Raw genomic sequence first — 17,117 nt, forward strand, 5'->3', positions numbered from 1 at the left:
GGATAGTTAAGCGGGCGACTATTTAAGACGTGAGTGCACCATTCCGTATTATTAGTCTTATCCAATACTTAATGCGGTGTGCCAAACGAGGACTGAATGTATTATCCACGACATGCGTGACTAATTTCCACACAAAGTAACTAAAAAATATGGTGTAATGCCTAAGAACCAATGAAGTGAAACTTGGCTTTTTATGCATGGATATGCACGCAATAAGAAACCATTCATTTGTAGATCATAATCAATATTATACTCTTTGTTTCAAGTAATCAGCCTACTACATGAGGGAACACAGAAAAGGGAAAGTAGAAAAATAGAAGACATAATACTTGAGCATATGGCAGGAAAAGTAAGTTTTTGAAAAAATTGCTAAACTGTCTTACAAATTCAATCGTTAAACGTTATACTATGATCCAAGATCTGATAAAGTAAATAGTCCATCTACATATCAAAACGAAGTGCTATGAAAGGAAAATGATTAAGACATTGAAAATACAAAATTGGATTGGGCAACCATATCTTTCATTGGTGACCAAACGAATAATTTAGAATGGTACAAACCCAATTCCAGCTCATCTGGCTCCTCCCTCATCCACAACTCTATATTTGGAAGACTAAGTAGTCAAGTTTGGAGAAGTCGTCAAATAATCACCATCTGAAGATTGAGAATAACCCCTCCATTCACTTTGCACAAAATTCTATAGAAAAGAGGACAAATTAAAATATTTAAAATAAGTATTACGAAGCAAACATTTTTAAGATAGATTAAGCAAAAAAAAAAAGAAACGATTCCAACAACAATACAAAAGGAAAAACAATTAAAGAAAAGTTACACTTATATTTCAAATTAGTGAATAATTAACCAGTCAGTCAGTCTCAATGATATAGCAATACCAGGGACATCATACAAAAATTCAAGTAAACCCTGTAAACTCTCAACTCCTCAACTCCGCTCTCCCACCATTGTTTCTAATTCACCTCTCCTTCGAGCTTTTATATTACGAATTTATATACAGCAAATTGAACTGTCCATTTCAAATCATACATACATAGGTAGAAAAGCAAAAACTAAAGTCCCACCGCATAAAATAATCAGTAACCAAACAAAGAAAATTTCTTGGAGACCAGAACAAACCTAACTGAATTTTCATGCGAGTGATTGTGATTGAAAAAAAAAAAAAACATATATTTAAGTGCCCAAAATTTAATCTTTACATTCATAAAGGAATAGAATTGACGGAGGTCAACAATGTAATCCATTGATAACTCATATAGTCCATTTATAACTTCATATTTTCTTGAGTCAATTCTTACATACAATTAACAATATAGGTTGTATATTTATATGCATAAGCCATCAAACTACTTATCAGCACCCCCCAAAAGAAACCCTTATAATGCCATTAAGAAGCTTAAACCTGAATCAAATGTCACTGTTTGACAAAAATAAACTCAATATTTACTAATTGAATGTAGACATTGTATTGCATAATATGCCTACTTCATATAATTGCTAATAAATTGTTGGATAGGGTTGGGATAAGATGACCTACCGACACTTATCCAGGGATTACAAAGTCGAGCAAAAGGTTTTCATCTTAGAGGTGAAAGATAAGTCTTTTGGTGAAAGGATTCTTTTAACAGAGAGAACTAGATACAGAGGGTACCAGATTTCTTTCGATTTGGTTGCGCTGCTTGGCTCATTGATCAGTTAAAGGAGGCGGTGGTTACAAGCGGTCAGAATTTCTTCAGAAAATATAGTGGTCATAATTATCAGTTTTGGGCTGAAAGATACCACAACAAAAACAGGGATTTTCTTGTTCTGTCTAAAACAGAAAAGGATGGTTTTGTCAGGAATATCTTCGTTCCTAAAGGAAGTAACTTTTTCGACTGGAGAAGTTTGGAGGACCTACTGTCTGAAATTTTCCGAGGGGGAAAGAGAGTCGGGGCTTCTCAGAGGAATGTGAAGAGGGATGGAATTGAGCCTTTGAGCAGTCACTTGGGGTTTGGCCCTCAGGTTTCGTATAGAGACGCGGTTCTTGGAGGCAAGATGTTGACAAATGGGGCATCCCTTCGAAAAGTCAGAGAGGAAAGATGGATCAAGAAAAACTGGAATATGAGAGATACTTCCACGGAATCCTATAGTTGGGGGAGTGTAATCGTTTGTGAGAGACTTGTGGTGCATCAGCCTTGGAGAGTTGTGGAGGCCTTACTTCAAAATCTGCTGGGAAAGAAAAATTGGCTTTCACCGTTCTAATGCAACAAGGCCTTGTTTGTTAGTCAGAACGAAGAGGAAGCAACAAAAATTGCACAACTTGGAGTTCTAGCCATGAATAAGTTACCAGATGTGGTGCTGTCTGGATGGTGGGACAGTATCAAATCAAACGACAGAAAGGTGGTTAGTTATGGTGGATGGGTTGCTTTGGAAGGTTTACCGCCACACCTTTGGACCAATGATTTTTTCCAAAAGATTGGCGATGCATGCGGTGGCCTGGTAGAAGTTGATCGTAGAACAACTAACTTTGGTTTTTTGATTGAAGCAAAGTTAAAAATCAAACCCAACAACACTGGCTTTATTCCAGAGTTCGTAAATGTGGTAGATGGAGAATCAGTATTCAGGGTAAAAATCCGTCAACTTTCGCCAGCAAAGGGACCTAATCTCTCGGTAGCAGATTGTGGAGTAACCACAATAACAAATGGCTCTTTGAAGACTGAATCGAAGTTACAAAAGATCACCAGAATTATCCCTCCGGCGAAGGCAGCTTTTCAACAGACTGCCCCTATATCAGGGGCACGTGTCTGTTTTCAGATTGGAGATTTTGAATGCCCTGTCACTGTTGGATCTGAAAGAAAGCAAGGTGAAAGCATGCACGTGACAGAGAGTGTGCAGGTTGAGAAGCCTGTAATTAATGACTCTAGTTTTTCTGTAAGAAAGCAAGGTGAACAACAGCGAGTAGGAAAACTGACAGAAGAGGTGGAAATGACAGAAGCGGTGGATTTCACAGAAGGAGCAGAAAAGGCAGTTGCAGGGGTTTATTTTAATAATTCAATAGAGAAAGGAAGTCATAAAGAAGTGGTCTATTCGGATAAAGGCAAGGGCTTGGAGGTATGTGGGACAGCTGGTGGCGGTGGTATTCCCACCGAAGGAGCACAAAAATCAACGAAGGGGTTTTATTTTAATAGGACAAGAAGGAAGGTTAATCTCAAAAATGGTCTCTTTTGGAATAAAGAAATGGTAATGGAGGCATGTGGGCCTTCCATTAATAAGGAGAATTCTTTATTTCACTATGCAAGGATGGTGGGTCTTAACCCACAGAATCTTTTTGCTGGGTCATGTCTAGGCCCAATTAATCTAAAATTCAATGGGCCGAGATTTCAACTACAAGAAGGAATGGTTTTGTCAACCATGGATAATACGCAGACATCCTTGCTGGTGGAATCAAAGCACTCAAATTGGTTGACAATAGGAAGCAGCACTTCAAAGTATTCAACAGTGAACAATTCTCACTGTCTTTCGGCTATGAAAGCTCATCACAAGGGTGTTTCAAGTAAAACCCCAATTTGTTTCAATTTGAATTTCCTTGGGAGATTTGGCGATTTTGATAATTGTGGAAAAAGACTGAAGCTTGTTCTTCCAGATGAGTTCGGATCTTATCAGACTCTTTTCGAGAGGCCTAAACTAAAGGAAATTCAATCTCCCAATCTCACTTTCTTAAATACTGTTTGTGAACAGATGGATGAAAAGGAGAGTGATGTCGATGAAGTTCCAATTAGGCCATTGGGCAGGTTGATTGAAGAGGAATCATCTGAACAAAGGATGAGGTTGACAGAGGATCTTGGTCTGGATTATTCTCAATTATCAGATTTTGGTGAAGACGAATACATGTCACAATCATCAGATTCAGAGGAGGAGCTTGGTGATTCTTCACAAGACGAAAAAGAAACCTTCGATGTTTTTGATCGCTTTAACGATGTGCTTCACAATCTCTTCACTGATACAACAATGGAAACAAGGACGACGTTGGATGAGGTACCTTCTCAGTCGCATCATATAGCAAATTTAGACACTGTGGAACAAGTTGAATACAAGGATACTGGAAAAAGCAAGAAACTGTTAAAGTACAGCAGAAGGAAAGTGTCGACTAGCGTATCAGTCAAACGTGAAGCATAAACTCGAACTACCAAATTCATGTCAAATATGAAAGTTTCTTTGGTGCCACTGAAAAGGTCTTTATTTCTTGAGAGGAATACTGGGAAAGTCATTGCTAGCAAGCTTGTGGGTGGAAACAAGGCAGAAAAGAAAATTCAAGGGGGCATTGTCAGATTTAATGAAGATAATTAGCTGGAATGTTAGAGGATTGGGAAGTAGGCAGAAGAGGTTGATTTTGAAACAGCAATTCAGGCGATTAAAGCCCGATATCATTATCTTACAAGAAACAAAGAAAGAATCAATTAACAGATCGCTTGTGGCTAGTGTTTGGGAAAGCAGATTTAAAGAGTGGATTTACGCCCCTGCTCAAGGAAGATCTGAGGGTATAGTTGTGATTTGGAACACCAAACACATCTCAGTTATTGAATCTTTGGTTGGAGGTTTCTCTGTCTCCATAAAAATTAAAGCCCTCAATGGGTTGGACTGGTGGTTATCTGGTGTCTATGGTCCCTGCAAAAATAGAGAGCGAAAGGAGTTTTGGGAAGAAATGGCTGGCCTTTACGGTCTTTGCGGACCAAGATCGTGTGTAGGAGGAGATTTTAACGTGGTGAGATTTGTAAATGAGAAATCAAATGGGGGAAGAATGACTGCAAGCATGAGGAATTTTAATGATTTCATCCAAGATACAAAACTCAAGGATTTGGAGTTGCTCAATGCTCAATTTACCTGGTCAAACTTCAGAGAAGAACCTGTGTGTCGGAGGTTAGGCAGATTTTTGTTCTCGGTAGGTTGTGAAGAGATTTTTCCAGAGGTAAGACAAATGGCTTTGGCAAGGGTCACTTCTGACCATTGTCCAATTCAACTAGATACTAACAAGGTGAAATGGGGGCCAAGTCCTTTCAGATTTGAAAACATGTGGCTACAGCACCCAGATTTCAGGAACAAGTTCAAACAATGGTGGCAATCTGAGCAGGTGGAGGGTTGGGAAGGTTATAAGTTTTTGTACAAGTTAAAAGCTATCAAAAGAAAGTTGCAAAGATGGAGTATGGAAAGTTTTGGTGATGTCGAGAAACAAATTAAGGATGCTGAGGCTAGAATAGAGGATTTAGATAGGAGAGAAGGGTTGGAAGGGCTAGATGTTGCTGCTAAAAGAAAGAAGGAAGAGTTACTTTTCCTTGTGGAAGATCTGGCTTATAAGGAAGAAGTGAAGTGGAGACAGAGAGGTAAAGTGGAATGGGCTAAAGAAGGGGACGGTAATACTAAATTTTTCCATAGAATAGCAAGTGGAAGAAGGAAGAGAAACTATATAGAAAGGTTGGAAGTGGATGATAGGGGAGTGGTAGAGGATGCAGAAGAGATAGAAAAACATATCGTTAACTTCTTCAAGTCCCTGTTTAGTAGCAACGAAGAGGTATGTTGGGGCTTGGAAGGCATCAATTGGGCCTCAATAAGTGAATCTGAGGCAGCTTGGCTTGAGAGGCCTTTTGAGGAATCGGAATTACAAAGAGCAGTCTTTGATTGTGGAAGGGATAAATCGCCAGGACCAGATGGTTATTCCTTGCAAATGTTTCAACACTGTTGGGAATTCTTGAAAGTGGATATTTTGAAGGTCATGGAGGATTTCTTTGAGACCAGAATAATAAATGCGGTGACAAATAAAACATTTATTTGTCTAATTCTGAAAAAGTCAGATTCTTTGAAAGTGACGGACTACAGGCCTATAAGCCTAGTTACTGGTTTATACAAAATTGTGGCGAAAACCCTAGCTTCAAGATTAAGGGAGGTTATGGGCAACACAATCTCTCCACATCAAGGAGCTTTTGTTAAAGGCCGACAAATTTTGGATGCTGTCCTTATTGCAAATGAGGTGGTAGAAGAGGTGAGGCAGAAGAAAGAGGAGGGATTGGTGTTTAAAATCGATTTTGAAAAGGCTTATGATCATGTCGAGTGGAGATTTTTAGACGAAGTTTTACAAAGAAAAGGCTTTGGCATTAGATGGAGGAAATGGGTGCAGGGATGTCTAAATTTTGCAAATTTCTTCGTTTTGATCAATGGGAGGCCTAGGGGAAAATTTCATGCTTCAAGAGGTTTGAGACAAGGCGACCCACTGTCACCTTTTCTTTTTACCTTAGTAGTGGACGTCTTGAGTAGATTAATGGAGAAGGCTCAAGAAAATCAGCTGATCAAAGGTTTAGGCATTGGGCAAGAAAGGGTGGAGATCTCTCATCTTCAATTTGCTGATGATACCATTTTCTTCTTGGCGGAAGATGAGGAAGTTTGGAACAATTTATTAGAGGTGCTCAATTTATTTTGTACTGTTTCAGGGTTGAAAATCAACAAAGCAAAGTGTTCTTTGGCTGGAATAAACTCAGATTGTGAGAAATTAAAAAGGTTGGCAGATTCTTGGGGTTGTGAGGTGGGTAGTTGGCCAATAAAGTACTTGGGTCTCCCTCTTGGGGGTAGGCCAAGAGCACTTACGTTTTGGGATCCAGTGGTAGAAAAAATGGAAAAAAGACTTCAAAGTTGGAAGAAGGCCTTCTTATCCAGAGGAGGCAGATTAACTTTGATTCAATCTGTTTTGGGAAGCATGCCAATCTACTACATGTCCTTGTTCAAAATTCCTTGCGGGATGATTGGACGCCTAGAAAAACTAATGAAAGGATTTCTTTGGGAGGGGGTGGAGGAAGGAAAGAAAAACCACCTGGTGAAATGGGAGATAGTTATTAAAAGTAAGGAGGAAGGGGGTTTAGGAGTAGGGAATTTGAGGAATCAAAATGAAGCGTTATTGGCTAAGTGGTTGTGGAGATTCCCAAAGGAACCAAATTCTCTCTGGCACAAGGTGATAAGAAGCAAGTATGGGCTGCAGGATAATGGGTGGAATGCAAATCCTCCATTGCGGGGTTCAAGTCGAAGCCCCTGGAAAGATATTTCGTGTGGTCTCCAATCATTTCTACAATGTTGCAAATTTGAGGTGAGCAACGGGGAGAGGGTGAGGTGTTGGGAGGATGGTTGGTTGGAAGGGGGACCATTGAAAGAACAATTTCCTAGATTATTCTTGCTATCGAGAATGCACAACCAGAACATTACAAGTTTTGTGGATCTTTCTATCAATTCTTTGAGCTGGAATTTTGATTTCAGGAGAAATTTGAACGAGGTGGAGATAGAAGGGGCGGCTAGATTATTACAGAAAGTGGAAAATGTTCGCTTGTCTCAATCAAGAGCAGATGATAGAAGGTGAAAACTAGAATTATCAGGATTGTTCACTTGCAAATCCTATCGCTCTTTTTTGAGCAACAATGGGATTGTGCAACATTTTCCACCCTCTTCTTAGATTTGGAAATCAAAAGTTCCTCTGAAGGTCAAAGTTCTTGTGTGGCTAGTGGCTATTGGGAAGCTCAACACTTGTGATCAAATTCAAAGGAGAAGTCCTTTTATTTGCTTCTCTCCCCATTGGTGCAGTTTGTGTAAAGCAAAGGAGGAGAGTGTTAACCACATTTTTCTTCATTGTTCTTACACGATTCAACTGTGGTGGAAATTGTTTCAGGAGGTTAGAGTTAGTTGGGTCATTCCAAAGGGTTGTTTCAAGCTTCTAAACACTAATTTTGAGGCTCTAGGAATTGGGAGGAAAGCTAAAGCTTTGTGGGGTTGTCTGGTGTCGGCAGTTTTTTGGAACATTTGGCTGGAGCGTAACAAAAGAATTTTTGAGGATTATACTGGTGTGGGGGTAGCAGATCTATAGGGAAGAGTAAGATATTGGGCATCCTTCTGGGCTTCAGTTTCAAATGATTTTAAGAATCTCTCTCTTTCTCACATACTGTGGGATAGGGCTGGGCACGGGCCGGGCCGGGCCCAATTTTGAAGGGACCGGACCGAACCTAGGTTCAAAGGGAATGGGGCGGGCCGGGCCGGGGATTACATTTTCTAATATAAGAACCGGACATTATCCGGCCCGGTTGAAACGGGCCAGTTCAAGCCGGGTCCACGAGTCCTTTTTTTTATTTTTTTTTATTGGTTGTTTGAAAAAAAAAAAAAAAAAAAAGAATTGTACGGATTGCAGATTGCAATCTGCACAAAAACTGCACAGATTGCAATTTGCACAAAACTGCACAGATAAACTGCACAGATTGCAATTTGCACAAAACTGCACAGATTGCAAAGTGCAAACTGCACAGATTGCAATTGCAGAAAGTCACATACTGCATTTATGCAGATTTTGCACAAATTCACCATTATTCACATCCAATCTAAATACAAAGTCCAACATCTAAGTTCATAGATTAATAATACATCCAAAATAATAATATTACATCTTCCAACATCTAAAAATCAAATCAAAGGCGATTGGATGATAGGCTACCTCAAAGCTTGAACACAAACCAAGACATAAGAGATCATTAGATATGAGAGATTGGAAGCATATTACATAATCAGTGCAGGAAAACTTGAAAATAACACAAAAACCAGTGTAGCTAGTCGATTACAGTGATTAAATAGCGTTAGCAATAAGGGATGTTAACTTGACAAAGAAGTTATATTCTCACATGCAAAGCATAGAAGATGGTTCACATATATAGTTATCCAAAACACAATCTGTAATTGGCTGCATCCCTGTCAAAAGCCCCAAAAACACCACACTGAGGCCATACACAATTACACATCGCTCTTATCCGTTAGCTTATTAGCATCGAGAAGCTTCAAGATTTTTAAGCACACTAATAAGAGAAAAAGAACAGGAGAAAAAGAACACACATGCACGCTAATATGCAAATAGCAGTTAAAAGTCTTCCCAAATTATATCAACTTGCAATGTTTGCAATGCATACTTTTTTTGTCTCCTTTCTGTGTTCAGTAAATTGATAATGCATTAGCATGATAATACAACCACGTGCAGATGATATCATGTTAGTCAGAAACCACAAAACAGTAAATTTTGATAACTCATAAGGAGCCGGAGGCTAATGCATTGGAAGTTCTGTTTCCAGATCTTATCACTCTCCACTCTCCAGCAAGAGCGTCGAGAAGCTTCAAGATTTTTAAGATGAATGTATGCTTCCTTCCGGTTAAGACTTAAGTTAGGAATCTCAATGACTTAACAGTCGGAAGAGTTTGCCCTGATGTCAGGGGCTGGAATATATATTCAAGGGACAGTTACAATCAAAGGGGGATAACATTACACCTTCAACTTAACAGTCGGAAGAGTTTGACCTTCAACTTTTAAAACCTAGATTTTGCTCTGATGTTAAAGGCTGGATTATGATATCCATTGTCACATTACACCTTCAACTTTTAAAACCTAGATATAAATTTGATTGGATAAGATTACCTTCAAGAAGTCATCCTCAGTGCACCAGATTTCTTTGCGATTTACCTCTGTTGTATGCTTCTCAGATCCTAATTTGAAACCTTTAACAAATATGGCAATGAAAATAAATTAAAATTTTTTAAAATGAACAGAAATAGAATGGATGTCTCCGGATTGCAAATCAATATGCTTGGAAATACTTCAGATTCTTCAGAATATATGTGAAATACAAGGACTTCTACTCAACATTTGGATGTGAAAACAAGCTAAAAAATAAAAAAATCCACCAAATCAGCAAGAACAAACATGAACATCCCAATATATTGAGCACAGATTACATACATCAGATCAGAGGTTAAAGAACCTATTAAAAAAATAAAAAAAAAAGGTTAAAGAATTCACCTGAACTGGCAACGATGATGGAGTGTTGGTGATCGCGACGGCGGTGATGTCGTCGGGAAAGAGTGAACAAGAATCGGGAAGATGGGTTGTGCGGGTGCCTGGGTCTAGGATGAGATGTCGAGGAGAATAATCAAGAAGAAGATCGAGGTCGAGGTCGAGGTGAGGTTGGACTTCAGAGACGGAGAGGTCGAGGAGAACAATCAAGAAGAAAATCGAGGATGAGATGTCGGACTTCAGAGTTCAGAGATGGAGAGGTCGAGGTCGATCGAGAGAGAGCAAAGACTCTCACATCTCACTGAATCATATTCAATTAGGGTAAAACCAATGGTCATGATTGGAAGGTATGTTTATTTTCAATCTGGGTCGTCCATTTCAATTACAAACGGGCCGGTTCGGGGCTCCGTTTTTCTATAAATCTGGAACCGGCCCGACCCTAGAATGCCATTACCTAGGCTCGCCCCGCCCCGTTTCCCCTATTTAAAAACAGGACCCGCCCCGACCCGCCTATACCCGCCCCTACCCGCGGGCCCAGGACCCGTTTGCCTAACCCTACTGTGGGATATGTTAGCAGTTGTAAAGTGATTTTGGTTGAGGTTGTCCTACTTGTAATCAAATCCTCTGGAGAGATTTTCTTGTTCTGTTCTTGGTGGATTTCTTATCCACTTCTGTGTATTACACTTTTCTTTTTTAATAAACTGTTATAGTTTCTTCTAAAAAAAAAATGCATCAAGAAAGGCCAAAGACAATTGCAAGAGTAAAAAGGTGAAATGCATGGCAGCGGTTCAGGTGAAGATCATTGTAAGGTGCAAGGACTCAAGCATACAGGTCAATTTAGAGGTCACGTATAAAGCAAATCATGCGCTCGGGCACTCGTTAAAACGACATGAAGTGGCATCTCACTGTATTTAGGAGTTTTCTATGATGAACAATCGGGCGCAGAGATCAAAGCAGCAACGATTTCTGGAAGCTGAAAAAAAGGCCTACCAATGCAATTGTTACATACAAAGATGCCTCTACAGTGGAATTTCGATCGTTGAAGGTTCAAATTTGAAGGTAAGGATTACAATTAGAAGCTCACAGTGAGAGAGAGCTTTTCATTGACTACGGGATGGAGAAGACACATCAAACCTCAAATTTCGCTAAAACCCCGGAAAAGACACATCTACTGAAGGTATTCCAACACATCCTTGGCAGGCTGTGGATTTTCTTTTTCCTCTGCCTCATAACCTTTACATGCCAAAACAACCAAGCCCAACAAATTAACGAACTAATTTTTCTAAATCAATAATAGCATACATATTATCAAATTATCAATCAATAATTCACATATAATTAAGGGTTAAACAAATAGATGGAAGACTGAAAATTTACTCACACATCTAATATATTCTTGCATTTTCATTTGAATTCAGAGTACATGGAAATCACATCAACGAATCAAAGGCCTAAATTTTTATCATCCTGAACTGGAAATATATGTAAAATTTAAAAATTTTCGTTGCATCAAAATAATTACAAATTAAACCCCCTATTCTCTTTAGCGGTGGTTCGGTATGGGATACCATACCGAAACTAGTATCCCGAATCCCAAACCGAAATTTTTCGGGACGGGAATTTGAAGACCAATCCCAAACCAAATTTTCGGGAATCCCAAATTTTGGGAATCCCGAAATATTTTCGGGATTTTGGGACAAATCGGGAATCCCAAATTGAAATATGAAATTATGAATTGTTCTTCAAATATATAATTCAAGAACACATTCATGAACTAGGAATTTCATTTCATTCACACTACCATTTAATTGAACACTGGCATGCTCGACTCTTTTTATCATAGTCAAAATTCAAATTAATTAAACTCTTTTTGCAATCTGTTGAGAGACAAAAGAATCAAGCTTTCTGAAATCATCAGCCATGGCATCAGCAATAATAAAATCCACATGAATATCAAACAGAACATGAAAAATATGCAAGGTGTAGGGCATTCTAGGTTGCTGAGCATGAATTAGAAACTACTAGCATCAATTATAAAAGAATAATATATATATATATAAATATATATATATATATATAATAATTAATATTATATATTTTCGGTTTGGTATGGGATTCCCGAAATATTGAGAAGGCAATCCCGAATCCCATACCGAAATTTTGGGATTGGTTCGGGATAGCATCCCGAAAATTTCGGGAATTTCGGTTTGGGAAATTTTTGGTTTGGGATCGGGATTTTTTCGGTTCGGTTCGGGATTTTCGGGAATTTTTTCCACCCCTAATTCTCTTAGCCGATAATCAGAACCAAATTAGTAAATTACTCACCTGAAAGCCTTTTTTCAACGAAAACGTGGAAGGCAAGCCTGAGTCCTTAATAATCCAAAATCACGTCAAATGGAGGAAAATGACGTATCAGAATCGAATACTCATGTACTAATAGAAAATTTTATCCTTAATTTATCTAATTATAGAAATAAAAAAAGGGGTGTGCTATACACACCCCGTTTTACTTCTCACACACCCCTTGTTACTTTATGTCCATTGATCTTCTTCAATTCATCCAATCTGACGGCTGAAAACTAAAAAGGTGTGGGAGAAGTAAAAAAGAGTGAGTGGATATCACACCCCTAAAAAAATTAAATAAAGAAAACCAAGAGCCAGATACAATTTTGATGCAAGGAAAGCAAAGTTAGAATACCAAGAGCTAGATTATGCTGTTAAATCAGAGAAAACTGAGATGCAATGGAATATATACAAATCTAATCCAAGAATGCAAACCAAAACCCTTACTTTCTGAGAGAAACCACCAAATTAAACATACAAATATGGATGCAATAAAGAAAAAATAAAACAGGAAAACGGGAAAATTGATATTTCTAAAGCATATATATCTCACCTGACTGCCAAAGAGTACAAAACACAGTACAAACTAAGCATTGCTCAAGTAGTACCAACAATTCTCCACAACAAAAGTTCAGGAGTCTAGGAAGGGACTTCGTTGTGGCTTCTTTGGATACACATAAGATGACCCTCTAGCAGTGTTCTGAGGTACTTTCTCATCCAGACTACATCTACTAGATCGACCATTGGCATTACCGTTTGCTTCAGAAACTGCGGGAAGTAAGCTCTTCTTACGTCCGAGGTTGGAAGACTGGCTCTTGTTGGTATCTGCATCAATTGCACTAAAGTTGTCAAGGCCAAAATAAAGCAGTGCAATGCTGTCAAATAACAGCCAAGTACAGCGAAGCAGGATTATCACAATGAAGTGCCAACTTAATTAATCATGGTAGGAATGCGTGTTTAGACTACATATTAGTCAAGATACTTGACACCGATTTTTTATAAGCTTTCGTAGACTGACAAAGTAAGAACTGTAAGACACAGTGCAATTTTTGGTAAAACAGTTGTTGGCAGCGTCAAAATACGCATGTGGTGCCTCCTTTCCAATCAAATGGAGCATGATAGCTGTAGTAACTTGTCAAAAATAACTCAGATACTACCACCATTCCAGCCAACAGACTGAATGGGGCAGGATCGTGAGAGTATGATTAAGTGATTGATAACTTGAAGGATTGGCTTGATTAACATTTTCAATTTGCCAACATTAAAAAAGGTTCATGAACTCAGAAGTATAAGTGATAAAAGATGCACTCTCTTCCTGTTGGACCTGAAGGAAAATTACCCGTACAATACTGAAGAATGGGAAAATAACTTAGGACCAGTACTTTACCAAGTAAACAATTGTTAACAGTTGCACATCCTACTAAACTAAGAAATATAAGGGGAACATCTACCAAAGGCATCCTACACAACAACTGATATAAGAAAACATGCAACCAGTATGCGTTCAACGGGATCATGGCCTTTTGTTGTCATGATGGAGAAATGCTCAAGGTTAGAGAGCACATGCTTACAAATTTATAAACTAAACTAAACACCATATAGAAGTTTGCACGCCCCACCACTTTTCTATATATGACAAAAATTAAGAGTTTTCCAAACTAAAGCATGAAATTAGATTCACCAGAGAACTGGAAATTGCACGTGAACAAAATAATATACATCATGCCATTTGTGATTTTGAAAGAAAAAAAAAATACCTTCTTCAGGTCCGCTTTAGGAGGTGGAGGCTCCTGAGAGAAGATTGGCATTGGAGTTGTTTTAAAAGTCAGTTTCTTCCTGAACATCCTAATCTCAGCTTCTCGAGTTTCCTATAAAAGAACAAACAACAGTCATAATAAGAATGTACTTACACAGGTTTCGGTTGACCACCATTGATTGAATACCACCTCATACTTGGCTTGCAAATTATTCTTCTCCATCTACTTTGCATGTATCTTTTCCTCCAGTTTGGTATAACTGCCCAAGGTAATTGTAAATGTTACTTCAACAACAGAGTTAGCACACAGCAAAGGAAAAAATCAGAAAGATACAAATGCAGAAACAACCACCCAAAAATTCAATATCCATTTTCCCCTCTGGTGCTATTTTTAAGAAAACTATCATCTCCCTCAACAGATTTATTCATGAGATAATTTTAAAAAATAAAATAATTTTCACCATTAACTATGAATATCCTCATAGGGTAATGATTCTCAAAATTAATCCCTACCTACCTCCCATCCAGAATTAAACTTAGCTTTCCAAAAACTTATTATACTGATTGATTAGTATTTAGGAGCAGTATGTGCATATGCAATAACACACTCATTATTTGTGAGTTTTATGTAAATGATCCATTTATTTTCTATCTTAACAGTTAAAACGTAAGAAAAGCTAAAATATATTTACTCAGATTGATCAAATTGCTTAGTAATTCCCAACTATGTAATGTACAACATGGTCATCTTTACACAATTATCATGGAACAAACAACAACCAAATTGGTGGATTTTAATTTTAAAAAATAGGGTTAAACAAATGGTAAAAATTACACTAAGTATGGACATTGCATTAAAAACAAAAAACAAAAAGAATGGATCATTTACCGTCTAGTTGATATTGGACTCTCTCATTACGTTATTAAGGCCTTCTTCGTACTGCAGAGATAATAAACAAAGCTTAAGTCAACTAAACTTGAGGCAAAATAAGAAATAAATCATAATTATAAAAAATAAATAAATAAAAATAAAAAACTAAAACGGTCGATAAAAATTTGATCAAAGTGAACAGAAGATGATCTTACAATGCCATACACTATGATCAATGATAATTTGACACATTGCTACATGTGGAAATTCCTCAGCCATCTACTGAAGACTGAATCTGTGAAAAAATAAGCTGCAGAAGAATGGTAAACCGAGCATAAGTTGCAAAAGAAAACTTGGTTGCAATTTCCAGACTGTTAAAGTAAACTCATAACCAGGCAGTCTGCAAATGAACTGACTTTTCTCAATTGATTGAAGGCAAAGTCTAGTGTCTGAGATTGATAGTAGACAGTCTGCATTGACATCATAATCAGACTACAAATTCAAATTCAAAACACAAAAGCCAAATTAAACACAGAATTCAGAATTCACAATGCAAAATGATGCTTTCCAAAGCTGATGTGTTATAACCCCACAATGTTGACATATAATCTGTATTTGCGTGTAATCACAGTATACCAAAAAGAGTAAATTCTAAAGAAAATCTCCACAAGCATATCCAAGAAAAGCTGTTTTTTTTTTTCTTCTGAATTTCCTTCCTCAGTTATTTTTATTATTAATTCAATAGAAAACAAATCTTCTCTAAAAGAAAAGAAGGTGGACAGTGCAGTGGATAAGATATCAACTAGGCTAAGAAAACTATAATTGAATTCACTTACCGAGTCCATCAACTGATATTGCGAAACTACTTATCCACGAGTTCTAAAGAAATTGACGCCCATAATGATGCCTAGAAGTGTACCTGATACAGAATAGACCAGGCTTGGATATCAGAAGCCCGATCAGTTTCTTATTTTTTAAGATGTAAACGAATTCACATGTTTATAACTATTGTTGTATGAAAAATGAACATGTTCAAAATATAATCAATGGGATTAAAAACTAATGAACGATGCTAATATGGCAGACTCAGATCTCAAAGCTTGTGATTTTAATGAAAAATGAAGCTGGTTCACTATCTGTTTAGGGAGCAGTCCAACTCATAGAGTTTGCTAACAAACAGCGCCTACCATTTTTGTAAATTATAGAAACACAGAAGAAACAGCACCCAAACAATACAAGACAACTCCTTTCTTCAACCCGAAAACAATCAGAATAAACTTATTTTATATACAATGCAAGCCAAAAGAAGCAAAACCCTCAGTTAAAATCAAATTAACTCGCCGAAAGGAGAAGTACCTTCTTCATCCGTGTTTTGATTTCCGATTTCCGGGATTTGTAGTAAATCCTCCTCTTTTCATCCTGCCGAGCTCTCTTCACAGCAGACTCGGGCTTCTTCGTGGCGACCTCACAAACAACGGAAGTCGAACCGGCCTCTGAAGTGGGCTCACAGCCACATACACTGAAAATAGTCAAGAACCTGTACCAACCAACAATTAAAAACAGACAAAGACAACATGATTGAAGAACACAGATCGGAATTAGAAACGAACTAATTTTGGGAAAACCGTATAGAAGTTACCTGATGCACTGAGGAATCGTTTTTGACCAGCTTCGACACGGCTTTCGCCGGAATCGTAGCAAAAGGGAGGGATGGGGGGATTTGATGGACGGTTACAGAGAGAGAGAGTCGGGAGAGGAAAAGAAAAGGGAATGGAAACGGACGGAAAGGTAATCGAAGCATCCACGATGATTGACGCGTGGGCGCCCTTCCACTGTGCAAAGCGATGGCAATTTCGTAAACAAATTGAAATTTCCAATTTGAACGACAGTGAAGAGGCGGTGGAAATTTTGTAAATAACTCAAAATCCACCCAATCTGTTCAGAGACAAAACTACCCTCCTAACTTTTAATATTTACCCTCCAACTCAGTCTCAGATATGATGGCAGTGATGTAAATAAAGCAAAATCGAGTAGCAACGATTTACTGTAGCCAAGCTACAGTCAATTCCCCTTAACTTTAAAATAGATAATGTGCTCCCTCTACTATGTTTTATGAAAACTTCGTCAAAACATATTTTTTGCAATGCAAGTGAGCAATTTTTCAAAGGTAATTTTTTTCGCTTGAAGACCCATAGATAAGTGAAGCTAAGAATACGATTGACTAAAGTTTTTTGCTTCTTTGATGACAAGTCATAGTTAAAGAAATTTTTACACCAAGTCATCTAAAGGTCTTGAAGTG

At 37.9% G+C, this 17,117-nt stretch overlaps 1 protein-coding gene and 1 pseudogene across 16 annotated transcripts; one reads left to right on the top strand and one right to left on the bottom strand.

The window, feature by feature from the left end:
- Positions 1 to 338: 338 nt before the first annotated feature.
- Positions 339 to 16,700, bottom strand: LOC137716291 (protein WVD2-like 3). 16 transcript variants are annotated; one of them, XR_015960805.1, is made up of 13 exons: positions 16,458 to 16,700; positions 16,175 to 16,355; positions 15,655 to 15,737; positions 15,235 to 15,288; positions 15,034 to 15,128; positions 14,837 to 14,887; positions 14,138 to 14,207; positions 13,949 to 14,059; positions 12,745 to 13,016; positions 11,232 to 12,218; positions 9,855 to 11,081; positions 9,474 to 9,553; positions 339 to 698 (listed from the first exon to the last, which is right to left on the bottom strand). XR_015960805.1 is itself a non-coding variant. In XM_068455726.2 (9 exons), the coding sequence occupies exons 7-9, from the start codon at positions 14,168 to 14,170 to the stop codon at positions 12,831 to 12,833; spliced, it is 330 nt and encodes a 109-aa protein (XP_068311827.1). In that variant the 5' UTR covers positions 14,171 to 14,207; positions 14,837 to 14,887; positions 15,034 to 15,128; positions 15,235 to 15,288; positions 15,655 to 15,737; positions 16,175 to 16,355; positions 16,458 to 16,700; the 3' UTR covers positions 12,716 to 12,830. The 16 variants fall into 16 exon arrangements, 2 of the variants coding, with proteins under 2 accessions (XP_068311827.1, XP_068311830.1); XR_015960807.1 differs by lacking the exon at positions 339 to 698 and having other exon boundaries at positions 8,348 to 9,553; positions 11,232 to 11,315; positions 12,174 to 12,218; XR_015960811.1 differs by lacking the exon at positions 9,474 to 9,553 and having other exon boundaries at positions 10,755 to 11,081.
- Positions 1,545 to 4,497, top strand: LOC148698077 (uncharacterized; annotated as a pseudogene).
- Positions 16,701 to 17,117: the final 417 nt, after the last annotated feature.

Source organism: Pyrus communis, chromosome 3, assembly GCF_041283825.1.
Source record: "Pyrus communis isolate YQ-2024b chromosome 3, ASM4128382v1, whole genome shotgun sequence".
Lineage (NCBI taxonomy): Eukaryota > Viridiplantae > Streptophyta > Magnoliopsida > Rosales > Rosaceae > Pyrus > Pyrus communis.